Raw genomic sequence first — 13719 nt, forward strand, 5'->3', positions numbered from 1 at the left:
TTTCAACTACCTGAGTCTAGACAGGGGTTGATATTCAAAACAGTACTCACAGCCAAGTGCTAACCAATCACAAGAGCTGTTACCGTACAAGGGAACAGGGTCCTGGAGGCATTAACCTTGTTCAGACATACCCTTTAACTGGTCCATTGTAAGAAGGTCCAGAGGGTCTTGGAAGTGGGGTATATGTGGCCAGGGTGGCATTTTGGGGGTCCAGGATGGAAACTCTTTGCTATTCAGTAGAGAAGTATTTAAATATTTTAATAATTACATAGCTGTAATTGTATCTGCAGACTTAATGTCAATTACAATCAGTAGGTAGTGGCTGCCTGGAGTACAGTGTTGAGAAGGATTCTGAAGTTATATCCAGGCTCAGTGGGGGAAAATAAGCATGATCAATTGTCATTTCTGGCAAGGGTGGTGGATAAGAATGAGACATTTCTGCACAAGTGGTGGATGAGGATAAGTGATTTCTGCATGGGTGGTAGATGGCAAACAAAGGCACCTGTGCCACATATTTGCAAGCCTAAGTAACATGCCTATTAGTATCATAAAAGAGAATCTGTCAGCATCATAAGAGAGGTTTCGCCATAAGAACAGCAAGCCTAAGACACTGTAGTAGACTGAATAGTGTCCTCTAAAAATTCATGTCCACCTGGAACCACAGAATGTGACCTTATTTGGAAATAGGGTGTTTCCAGGTGTAATTAGTTAAAGATCCAGATGAGCGTATACTGGATTAGGGTGGGTCCTAAGTCCAACGAGAGTGTCCTTGTAAGAGACCAAAAAGGACACACAGACATGAGAAGGCCATGTGTAGATGGAAGCAGAGATGGGAGTGATGCTACCACAAGCCAAGGAACACCTGGAATCACCAGGAGCTGAAGAGGCAGGAAGGGGTCTTCTCTAGAGCTTTTGGAGGGAGCACAGCCCTACTGACACCTTGACTTCAGACTTCAGGGCCTCCAGAACGGTGAGAGGAGAAATGGCTGTTGTCTTAAGTCACCAAGTTTGTGGTGCTTCATTATGGCAGCCTTAGGAAACTCAAACAGACACAAATAAATATATTGCTAATGGTGGCATTTAGGCTAGTGGGGAGCTTTATTTATCTGGGGGGATCCTAGCACCTGTACCCCAACCCCCCATTATAACCACCTGTGATTACAGAAGTTGATTTCTCTGGTATATTATGCTAGGATCTTGGCACAGCGTGACCTTGAAGTTCTCCGATGAATGAGCCAGAGACCTCTCCACCGTCCCCCATCCTCCCTCATCCCCCCACCTCGTCTAGAGACACACACTTGAGCACTGTGGCCAGTTACTCTGCCAGCATTTCTAGGAGCCAAGTGGGGTAACAGATCTTTTCTGCCAAGACCTTAAGACGTGCCCAGGAGGAGCTGACCTTCTGTTCCCCTTGAGAATCTGTCATGACACCAGCATAGCCATTGGATGATTTAAAACCATCTCACACCTGTGATGACCAAAAATTCTTGGGGCAGTGACTATAATTAAAATATGTACCTGCAGTGTTAAACTCTCCGGCCAGTTGACTATTTGCAAGTTGAAAATCTGTCCAAAGTGAACACGGAAGTCAGCCCCAAGCGGCCGACTGTCGGTCCTGGACACTTCCTTGTTGTTGAAGGTCACCTTTAAATACAGCGAGCGCCTCTTGACATCTTCCCTTCGCAAGACCTCCACCCTGCAGAGTGAGACCATTCACTGGTGGGTCAGTATTCCTTTACTAAGTATAACTGGAGTGTTCGACAAATGAGCACTGACCAGAATAAGATACACTGGAGCTGGAGTTTCAGTCACTTTAGCCTTCATTGAACCAAGGCAGCCATAGGTCTCGCAGAGCTTAATATAATAGTATGTGTGATATGAAATAAGAGGCCCTGAAAAGGCCACAGGGGATTTAGAACTGTGCTCAAGCATCACTGTGCTACGGTCTCCTTAATTATTTCAAACAATCCTTACATTTGTATCCCAAAGTTTAAAGTAAGCAGAATTATATTATTTGTTAAATGGAGTGAGTTCAGACCATAAAGGCTAGTAGTGATTTATGTTTGGGTAGGATGTTTTAACCAAAAAATATTATAGCATATTGTAGCAGTTGGGTCAACTCTGCTTTTCCAAGATCCAAGCTTTTTCTTAACATTTTCCGATGGTGAGTCAATGCTCACTGGCTGCAGGGGATTAAGAAATCTTCCTATTCTTAAAGGTCATTTGAATCCCAATAGAAGATAGGAGGTATCCTGGCAAGCATATCATTCTTTTTTTTTTTTTTTTTGACATCTATATTGGAGTATAATTGCTTTACAATGGTGTGTTAGTTTCTGCTTTATAACAAAGTGAATCAGCTATACATATACATATATCCCTATATCTCCTCCCTCTTGCATCTCCCTCCCACCCTCCCTATCCCACCACTCTAGGTGAACAAAAGGCACCAAGTTGATCTCCCTGTGCTGTGCAGCTGCTTCCCACTAGCTATCTATTTTACATTTGGTAGTGTATATAAGTCCATGCCACTCTCTCACTTCATCCCAGCTTACACTTCCCCATCCCCGTGTCCTCAAGTCCATTCTCTACGTGTGTGTCTTTATTCCTGTCCTGCCCCTAGGTTCTTCAGAACCATTTTTTTTTTTTTTAGATTCCATATGTACATGTTAGCATACGGTATTTGTTTTTCTCTTTCTGACTTACTTCACTCTGTATGACAGACTCTAGGTCCATCCACCTCACTACAAATAACTCAATTTCATTTCTTTTTATGGCTGAGTAATATTCCATTGTATATATGTGCCACATCTTTTTTACCCATTCATCTGTTGATGGACACTTAGGTTGCTTACATGTCCTGGCAATTGTAAATAGTGATGCAGTGAACATTGCGGCACGTCTCTTTTTGAATTGTGGTTTTCTCAGGGAATATGCCCAGTAGCGGGATTGCTAGGTCACACTGTAGTTCTATTTTTAGTTTTTTAAGGAACCGCCATACTGTTCTCCATAGTGGCTGTATCGATTTACATTCCCGCCAACAGTGCAAGAGGGTTCTCTTTTCTCCACAATCTCTCCAGCATTTATTGTTTGTAGATTTTTTGATGATGGCCATTCTGACTGGTGTGAGGTGATACCTCATTGTAGTTTTGATTTGCATTTCTATAATGATTAGCAATGTTGATAGTTTAATTAATGTGTCTTGGCGTGTTTCTCCTTTTATTTATCCTGTATGGGACTCTCTGTGCTTCCTGGACTTGATTGACTATTTCCTTTCCCATATTAGGGAAGTTTTCAACTATAATCTCTTGAAATATTTTCTCAGTCTCTTTCTTTTTCTCTTCTTCTTCTGGGATCCCTATAATTCGAATGTTGGTGTGTTTAACGTTGTCCCAGAGGTCTCTGAGATTGTCCTCAATTCTTTTCATTCTTTTTTATTTATGCTGCTCTGTGGTAGTTATTTCCACTATTTCATCTTCCAGGTCACTTATCTGTTCTTCTGCCTCAGTTATTCTTCTATTGATTCCTTCTAGAGAATTTTTAATTTCATTTATTGTGTTGTTCATCATTGTTTGTTTGCTCTTTAGTTCTTTTAGGTCCTTGTTACATGTTTCTTGTATTTTCTCCATTCTATTTCCAAGATTTTGGCTCATCTTTACTATTGTTACTCTGACTTTTTTTTTCAGGTAGACTGCCTATTTCCTCTTCATTTGTTTGGTCTGGTGGGCTTTTACCTTGCTCCTTCATCTGCTGTGTTTTTCTCTGTCTTCTCATTTTGCTTAACTTACTGTGTTTGGGGTCACCTATTCGCAGGCTGCAGGTCATAGGTCCCGTTGTTTTTGGTGTCTGCTCCCAGTGGCTAAGGTTGGTTCAGTGGGTTGTGTAGGCTTCCTGGTGGAGGGGACTGGTGCCTGTGTTCTGGTGGATGAGGCTGGATCTTGCCTTTCTGGTGGGCAGGACTGCGTCCGGTCATCTGTTTTGGGGTGTGTGTGAGCTTATTATGCTTTTAGGCAGCCTCTCTGCTAATGGGGGGGGGGTTGTGTTCCTGTCTTGCTAGTTGTCTGGCATAGGGTGTCCAGCACTGTAGTTTGCTGGTCATTGAATGGAGCTGGGTCTTAGCGTTGAGATGGAGATCTCTGGGAGAGCTTTTGCCATTTGATAGTACGTGGAGCCAGGAGGTCTCTGGTGGATCAATATCCTGAACTCGGCTCTCCCAGCTCAGAGGCACAGGCCTGACACCCAGCCGGAGCACCAAGACCCTGTCAGCCACATGGCTCAGAAGTAAATGGAAAAAAAAAAAAGAAACAGGAATGAAAGAAATAAATAAAATAAAATAAAATAAAAAGTTATTAAAATTAAAAAATTATTAAAAATTAAAAAGTAATAAAAAAAGAAAAAGAAAAAGAAAACAAAAGAAAGAAAAAACAGAGCAACCAAACCAAAAAACAAATCCACCAATGATAAGTGCTAAAAACAATACTAAAAAAATAAAAAATAAAAAAGGACAGACAGAACCTAGGACAAATGGTAAAAACAAACCTATACAGACAATATCACACAAAGAAGCATACACATGCACAGTCACAAAAAGAAAAAAATGAAAAAATATATATATTAAAAAAAAAGGAAGAGAGCAACCAAATCAATAAACAAGTCTACCAGTGATAATAAGCTCTAAATACTAAACTAAAATAAACATAAAAGCAGAAACAAATTAGATGCAGAATGCAAGCCCCAAGTCTGCAGTTGCTCCCAAAGTCCACCGCCTCAATTTTGCAATGATTTGTTATCTATTCAGGTATTCCAGAGATGCAGGGTACATCAGGTTGACTGTGGAGATTTAATCTGCTGCTTCTGAGGCTGTTGGGAGAAATTTCCCTTTCTCTTCTTTGTTCACACAGCTCCTGGGGTTCAGCTTTGCATTTGGCCCCAAATTTAAATTTTGGCCTCTGCTTGTAGGTTGCCTGAGAGCGTCTGTTCCCTGCCCAGACAGGAAGGGGTTAAAGGAGTGGCTAATTTGGAAGCTCTGTGTCACTCAGGCCGGTGGGAGGGAGGAGTATGGAATGCAGGGGGAGCCTGTGGGGGCAGAGGCCAGCATAACGTTGCAACAGCCTGTGGTGCACACTGTGTTCTCCCGGGGGAGTCGTCCCTGGATCACGGGACCCTGGCTGTGGTGGGCTGCACAGGCTCCCGGGAGGGGAGCTGTGGATAGTGACCTGTGCTTGCACACAGGCTTCTTGGTGGCTGCAGCAGCAGCCTTAGCGTCTCATGCCCGTCTCTGGTGTCCACGCTGATAGCCATAGCTCGCACCCATCTCTGGAGCTCATTTAGGCGGTGTTCTGTATCCCCTCTCCTCACGCACCCCAAAAAAATGATCTCCTGCCTCTTAGGCAGTTCCAGACTTTTTCCCGGACTCCCTCTTGGCTAGCTGTGGTGCACTAGCCCCCTTCAGGCTGTGTTCACGCAGACAACCCCAGTCCTCTCCCTGGGATCTGAACTCTGAAGCTGGAGCCGCAGCTCCCAGCCCCCACCTGCCCCGGCGGGTGAGCAGACAAGCCTCTCAGGCTGGTGAGTGCTGCTCAGCGCCGAGCCTCTGTGCGGGAATCTCTCCACTTTGCCCTCTGCACCCCTGTTTCTGTGCTCTCCTCCGTGGCTCCGAAGCTTCCCCCCCATCGCCCCCCCGTCTCTACCAGTGAAGGGGCTTCCTAGTGTGTGGAAACTTTTCCTCCTTCACAGCTCTGTCCCAGAGGTGCAGGTCCCATCCCTGTTCATTTGTCTTTGTTTTTTCTTTTTCTTTTGCCCTACCCAGGTACGTGGGGAGTTTCTTGCCTTTTGGGAAGTCTGAGGTCTTCTGCCAGCATCCAGTAGGTGTTCTGTAGGATTTGTTCCACATGTAGATGTATTTCTGATGTATTTGTAGGGAGGAAGGTGATCTCCACATTTTACTCCTCTGCCATCTTGAAGGTCTCTCCAAGCATATCATTCTTATAGCCAGGAAATTAAAAAAAATCAAAACCTTCAAGTGCAGTCTTTAGTCTTATTGTACATATTTGCAGAGATGCCCACTACAAATTCCAGTTATTGGTTAAGCCAATAGCAACTCAAGTTTGTTAAGGAAATTAAAAGGTTAGAACATAAAATCTAAAACACACTCAGGGTTTTTTGGGTGGTAGTTTTTTTTTTTTTTTTTATATTATGATGTATAGACACAACATAACACTTATCATTGTAACTATTTTTAAGTATACCATTCAGTGGCATTAAGTACATTCACAGTGTTGTGCAACCAGCACCACTATCCTTCTCTAGAATGTTTTCATCATCCCAAATAGAAATTCTGTACTCATTAAATTGAGTGGGTAGTTTTAACTTTTTACCTCTCCGTAATTTAGGCCCATCCCAGGCATGAAATTGCTCAGTTGACTTGAATATATATATTTTTTTCTATAAAAGACATTTAACAACAAATCTTGAGAAATATCCAAGACCCCCAAAGACTTCACTCAGCGTTTTTTAAAGGCTTATTCCCAATACTGCAACCTCATGCCACCAACAGACCTAAAACACCTCCGTCTTCTGCATGGCCCCCTTTGACCTGATGGCCTGATGAAGAGGGTAGCTTATAATCATTGGCTTGGGGCAATCTGGTATATAGTCCCCAAGCCTAGTGAAAACTCAGAAACTTCAGACTGAGGTATACATTCTTGGTCAAAATGGGACTCACCATAAAGGACTGTAAAATCAAGCCTAACTTTTCCCTTTAAAAAACATGCTCAAAATCACATATTTTGAATGTTCATAACGAAGTTATACGGTATGGTATTTGTGGCCTGAAAGTAGCTAATTTAGTGCTGGGGAACAGTTTACTTATGTATAGCATCTGAATGCTACGAAGTTGAGAGAACCCATGAAAATGCACAGGAAGCTACAATGTAAAAGTAAGTTATTAGCATATTAATAGAAGTTCGAAACTAAGAAGACTGTGGGGTCTTATAAAGACATCCTGGTTAAGCCCTGCATCCTAATATCTCCGATGCTGACTTCTCACTTTCTATGGTGGAATATTGAAGATTCAAGTCTGAGATATTCCCTGTGTTCATGATAGGTCTTCCGGGTACTGGAGCATTAGGCCTGGGATCTGGTGGTAATGATTATTTCAATATATTTCCTTTAATAGATAGCAGTATGCTTTAGCATGCATCAGAATCACCTGGAAACCTTGTGAAAACACAGTTTTCTGGGCCCTAACCCAGAACTTCTGATTCAGCAGGTCTCAGTAGAACCTGAGAATTTCCAACAAGTTCTCCAGGGATGCTGATGGTGCTGGTCCTGGGGTTACACTTTGAGACCCATCTCTGTAAAGTATAGGAAAGAAATAAATAGCAAACTTAAAATATTTTTATTAAATTATAAATTTCTAAAAAAAGGATGAACATACGTATGTGTGTTTATGAACTTATTATATGTATAGATTTATAAACGTTATATAACTTTTAGGGATCACATACGAATGACTAGAGATGCAATTCTACCAGATCTGGAGGGTGTGCCTCAGATGGCCTTGACTTTATCTCAAGCTATAGGGAATATCCACAATTCCTTTGGGAGGCTCTGTGAGGCCTTCAAAGAGAGCAGCTGGCCTACGGAGCAGCTGAAATCAAGGGCCAAGGAGAGATCTGGGTGTCTGTGCCAGGGACGGGGGGGTGTGCCAGCAGTGGACAAAAAAGACACACTGAGGTTACAGATAAAGGCTCCAAACCAGAAGCCATGCAGGCAGGCACGGTGCAGAGTGCCCCCTACAGGCAGCTTCCGGTAATGAGCTCCTGAGTGGCCAGTGGGGGATGCGTTGGGCGGGTGAACCATATGAAATCACCAAAATCTGGACAAATACCTGCAATTTCATATCGTCCAACCTAATAAATATCTACAGAGACTTCACGATTCTCCTGATCATTCCATGTCAGTCAGGAGATGTACACTCCAAATGGTGCAGTGTGTGTGTCACATGTCAACCTCATTCATGGTTGGAGCATCTGCTCACCTGGGACACTGGTCGTTGGGTGTCACATTCCCCGCAAGGCTCAACTCTGGGACCAGCGTGGGCTCCCCGGGCCTCCTCCGGCTCTGGGCTGCTCTCTCCCTCACCTGCTGCTCTATCACAGCCCGATCTGTGGGCTCTGGAGGGACGGGTTTCACAGGCTCCTCCCCGAGATCTGGCTCCTTCATCTCATCAGGATGTTCTTCGACTGCTTGTTTCTTTTTCTTCTTTTTGGCCCTCTGTTGGGTAAGAGGCAACCTTATGTCAAACAGGAATTTTGGAATTTCTTTGAAAAGCACAGTCTTCAGAATCAGATAGACCTGGATGCAAACCCAGCTCCACCTCAACCAGCTGTGTGCACTCAGGCAGCTCACTAAGCCATTTGACCTCTCCATGCCTCAGTTTTCTCGTCTACAAAGTGGGAACAATTATAGGAAACTTTTTCCAGGGCTCTTGAAATGAGGTAATGTCTGGAAAGAACTTATCACAGTGCCTGGTCCCTAGAGAGAGCTTAAAAAAGTTAACTATTCATCTGCTCATTAGTATTGGTTCTAAAGACCAAGGATACATCTTTTTTTGGCTGCACACGCAGCATGCGGGAGTTCCCCAACCAGGAATCGAACCTGTGCCCCCTACAGTGGAAGCGCGGAGTCTTAACCACTGGACCACCAGGGAAGTCCCAAGGATACATCTTGAAATTAAAGTAAGGCTTGTGAATACAACTGACACTGCAGGTCACCCTGATCTATTACTTATTGTGTCCCTGGATTACTTATTACTTATTGTCCCAGTTTTGCAAGGTCATATGTATAAAGTTATATAATTTTCTGGGGGAAGCCCAGAAGCACCAATACCCTACATTAGATAGGGTAAGCCACGTGAAATAGTAAAATATGTATCACAGAGCTTGACAGGCACATGAGCGATTACCAGGTTATTGCTGGTTCACTCAAACAGCCACAGGATGATACAGAGAACTGTTTTTGGAAAAAAACTTTCTCTGGTATCAGCAGGCTGGGTGGCTTTTTCAACAAGTGCATTCATCAGTTCATTCTCTCATCCTTTTGTCCCCTGGCGAGGGGGCTGGGAGGGAGACAGAGCTCAGCAGGCAGGGGACCCCAGTCCGCCTGCCCATTTCCCTCCTCCTGTCTCAAGGTGCCTCTACCCAGACCCTTCCTGTCCCCCAGGTCAGCTCTGTTCCAGGCTGTTTGCAGACCTGGGCTTTCTTCCAGGCTTTCCGCTGCTGCTGTGCACTTCTGTATGCCTCCATCTTCTGTGCGTACTCTTCCATGTGCTCTTCCAACAATTCACTTATCTCGGCCTGAATTTCTGCTTCATATGCTTCTTCATCAGCTTTCTGGTCAACTTTTTCCCTTTAAAATAATTTATAGCACCTTAGTTATTTCTTGAAATTAAGTGATAGAGTAATAATAGCAACAAATACCTGTATTGGGCTTGCTCTGTGGCAGCTCCTCTCCTAAAAGCTTTGCACAGGTGAGCACACAACGGTGTGAGGCAGATACTGTTAACTTCAGCATTTTATACACTAGGAGACTGCAGCACAGAGAGGTTAAGTAACTTTCCCAAGAACACACAGCTGGTGAATGGAAGAGCTGGAATATGAGCCCAATCTATTTACACTAAGCAACAAAGCCACGCTGAGTTAGATGATCCAGATGGCACCCTGACACAGTGCCTGCAAATTCTCAGCCGACAGGGGCAGCAGTTTCATTGTAGTTATTTTGTTAATTCTTCAAGTCTCTGAGGAACCACTTCATTACGCTGCTACCAAATCCCTGAAGCTACTTTTTGACTTTGGGTTGACAATTTGAATTTTCCTTTGATGATTCTGCTGACAGTGCATTAATGTTCAGCCTGACCCAGAGCAGTGCTTCCCACAGTGTGTTCTGTAGAGTGCTGGTTCTATGAGGTGCCCTACAAAAAAAAAAGGTGCTGTGGCCAAATCAACACGAGATTGAACAAATGTGAAGGTTTCCGTGTTGCTTTGTAAAGGGCTTCGCAGAGCCCTTTACATGTGGATGGACAGTGTGACTCCCCAGGAGGGCGAGTGAGGGCAAGAATGGTATCCAGCACATCCCACCCAGCACTTCAGAGTTGTTTCAACGCATCCCCTGTGCTTATCTCCTAATGTGGTCAGTATGGTCTGGCCTGCAGGTTCTACTCTCCTAAAGTTCCAGCTCCTTTTTAGAGAAACTCAGTCAAGCGCCTAGAGCTGACCAACGTTTGCGTATGTACACGTGTGGCCTGGTGGGTTAGCAGTTAACAGCCCCCCGAGGCGCAGACTCTTACAAAGCTACTACTGAAGAAATCACTTGGGAAACACCTGAAATTTATAAACATCAGAGAAATTTGGCCCCCAAGTTATATTCCATATCTGATATATATTCATTCGCTTTTCTCCTTGTTAATCAGAGGCATGAATAAACTAGTTTAAATTTAAATATTTTTGCAGGAAGAAATAATGCTGTATCATAAGGTAGCTAGATGAATCAAGAATGTGAAGAAAGGGCACTCCGAAAGAATTTAGGACACAGCTACTTATGGGTGGAAGGGACGTGAAGTATCACAAAAAGGAAGTTTGTAACCTAGAGGTTACCTTAATGGTAAATTTCCTATAAATTTTTGTTTATCCTAAACTTAAGGAAGGAAGGAGAAAACAATCTTGTAAATATTTATGTTCTACTTCTGGATGGGAGGGATGGCCTGGAAGATGGAATATGGAAGCCAAAACACTGGGATTTCTGGAAGACATCCATGATTTCTGTGGGACAGACAGAATTTGAATTTGTTTTTATATTATATTATATATTTTATATTAATTGAGCAGATACTAAGTGGCAGGTGTGCTGTCTGGGCCCAGATATCCAGTGGTGACAAGGTCCCTGCCCTCGTAAAGCACAGTCTTGTGTTTGTCCTGGAAACTGCAGAATGTTTTCTCAGTTTTATGATAATTACAACCCCCCAGCATCACAATTTGCAGCTATCTTTGGCTAAAAACTGACTGTTTTCAAAGCACAGTATCAGATAATTGCCCTCATGTGTCACTTCTCATGTAGATGTATGGGCACATCACTTATGCAGATGAAACAAACAGGAAGGGACCAAAACCAGTAGAGATGCTCTTGAATTAATATGCAGAACATGGTTTTGTTGTGATAACTGTACTCTTAATTATGTACCAAAGTCTAGTCAGTTCAGCTGCATAAATATTATCAAAGCATACTTTCTCCACACCACACACAAAGATCAATTCCAAATAGATTAAAGGTGAATTTGAAAGATTAAACTATGAAGATTACAGGAGACAATATAGTAGTATATCTACTTGTTTCAGGGGAAGGATTTCTTCAAACAAAAAGCACTGATCAGAAAAGAAAAGACTAATATATTCTATCTCTTTAAAATTAAGAATTACTATTCTTCAAAAAGCAGCAAACTACTAAAAAGACAACTACAGAAGATTTCTGCAACACACATCGACAAAGGTCTCATGTTCAGGATATATACCAAACTTCTACAAATTATGGAAAAGACAAAAGGACAAACAATCCAGTTCAAAAATTGGCAAAAGCCTTGAACAGACACTTTGCAAAAGAGGAATTCAAAATGGCCAATTCATGCATAAGAAATATAAATTAAAACACGCCATCAGATTGGCAAAATGTTAATGTTTGACAACATCAGGTGATATGGCTGATACGGGTGACACAGACCCATGGGAACACTGGTCAAACTGAAAGTCAGCACAAACACGCTGGAAAAGTGTCTGCAATCAGCATATAAGTATTTGGAGAAGCACATCCCCTAAGACTCGACAATTCCACTTCCAGGTATATTTCTGGAAAACTTAGGCACATGCACCCTAAAAAGACACATGCAAAAACATCTATAGAAGTGCTGTCTAATTTTATCATCTGTGTCCCCTTCACTCCCAAACTGGAAGCTCTGGAAGGAAAGAGATGATGTTTATCTCCTTCATCAGTGTAGCCCAAGAGCCTAGCACAATGCATGACAGAGTGGGCACTTAAGAAATGATGAATTGTACTTGAAAACCGAGTAACATTTTTATAACAATTTTGAGAAATAAAATTCATTCTTTTAAAATGTAAAAAAAAAAAAAAAGAAGTGCTGTCTATAACAGCTGAAAAATGGAATCAACTTAAATGTCCATCAACAGTAAAATAGACAAATTTTGTTATATTCATATAATGAAGTGTTATAAAGCAAAGAGAATTAACTACAACTGTGTGCCAAAAAAGGAGATGAATCTCCAGTGGTATTGAAGAAAAGAAACAGGTGTGTGTTCACTAAAGCATACACACAATATACTTTCACTTATGGAAAAGTCAGATACAGGCAATATTAGACTAAGTGTTAGAGATTACACATAGATGGCAAAGCTATTAACTAAAAGCAAGGAAACACTGATCATAAAAGTCCAAAAATGGTTACTTCTGGGACGGAGGAGATGTAATTGGGGTTAGGAACATGGGGAATGCTCAGATACTAGTAATGTTCTAGTTCTTAACTTGGGGAGTTGCACATGGTTATTCATTTGTAATTATTATTTTTAAAATTATTTTAAAAATTGTATCTATGTTTAATACATTTTCCCCTATGCATGATATAACCCAATAAAGCAATTTTTGAAAAAAGCCTACTTTCTCAAAACAAGTTTCAAGGGTGTATTTGTAAACCTCTGGAACTCTCGAAGGGATTTCATCTCTTTCCAGACTTTTATGATGGTCTTAAGCAATGTTCGATCTTTTTCTTGTTCAGCATCACGCAGTTTTCTTGTTTGCCTACAAAATATAATACATGGATATATATTTAAAAGTTATTTAGGTGTGTTTGCAAATTAGGAAAAGAAACTAATAATGCTATAGTGATTGTATAGTTAATTTCACAGCTATGATATTTCTTAAGTACTAGAAAACCAAAAATATGAATGCAAATTTGAAGTCAATAGGATGCTGGTCTGTTTTTATAGGTTATTTGATTTTGTTTTCTCTAGTAGAATCTGACTTCAATCAAACTATATTACCATTTAAAATTCTCATTAATACTGTGTAATCTTAAACAGCCACTTTTGAAGTTATGAAAATAAGGGGCCCAGTAAACGTAGTTCTCATGGACTAAACTATGAGAAACAGGAAAGTATGTTGCTGTCCCAGTTAACAAGTATATTAAAGTCTGCCTGTGTTAACACTAATCACCAGTCCTACATTTAGGAGATGAAGTAATGTTACTACATCCCTTGGTGAGTTTTCAGTGCTGACTAGATTAGCGATATTTTTGGCTTGCTTTGAAGAGGCTTCATGTGAAAATGCTTTCACTGTGATTGATATTATTTAAAGTGTTTGGGAATTATTTAATGCCTTACTTTAAGCCCCCTCTACAAATAATAGCCAAGTCCAGAATCCAAATGTACTCTATTATGCCATTAGTTAGTTAATTAATTAGATTTTTTTTTTTCTTGGGCAAGTATCAGGTGTCATTCCAGGGGATTCAGAAGTGGTTCCTAGGAGATAGTAGGTGTCTCTGTTCTCAGGGAGTTTATAGCTTAGCTCAGGAGACAGACACATAGATAAATGACTGACAGAGTGCCCTAGGAAACCACAGCCACAGTGTTTCATGAATCATGACCTCCTGAACTCCAGAAG

General features: G+C 41.7%; 1 protein-coding gene across 6 annotated transcripts in view; it reads right to left on the bottom strand.

The window, feature by feature from the left end:
- The window catches only part of CC2D2A (coiled-coil and C2 domain containing 2A), a 275853-nt gene that overhangs the window by 70110 nt on the left and 192024 nt on the right, over window positions 1–13719 (bottom strand). For all 6 annotated transcript variants that reach the window (XM_082461969.1, XM_082461973.1, XM_082461970.1 and 3 more), the window contains 4 exons: window positions 12718–12858; window positions 9252–9408; window positions 8039–8274; window positions 1519–1696 (listed from right to left, as the gene is read on the bottom strand). In XM_082461969.1, the coding sequence (XP_082318095.1) occupies window positions 1519–1696; window positions 8039–8274; window positions 9252–9408; window positions 12718–12858 (712 nt within the window). The remainder of the gene's footprint in view (window positions 1–1518; window positions 1697–8038; window positions 8275–9251; window positions 9409–12717; window positions 12859–13719) is intronic.

The sequence above is a fragment of the Balaenoptera physalus genome, assembly GCF_965194825.1.
Source record: "Balaenoptera physalus genome assembly, chromosome: 5".
NCBI classification, from domain to species: domain Eukaryota; kingdom Metazoa; phylum Chordata; class Mammalia; order Artiodactyla; family Balaenopteridae; genus Balaenoptera; species Balaenoptera physalus.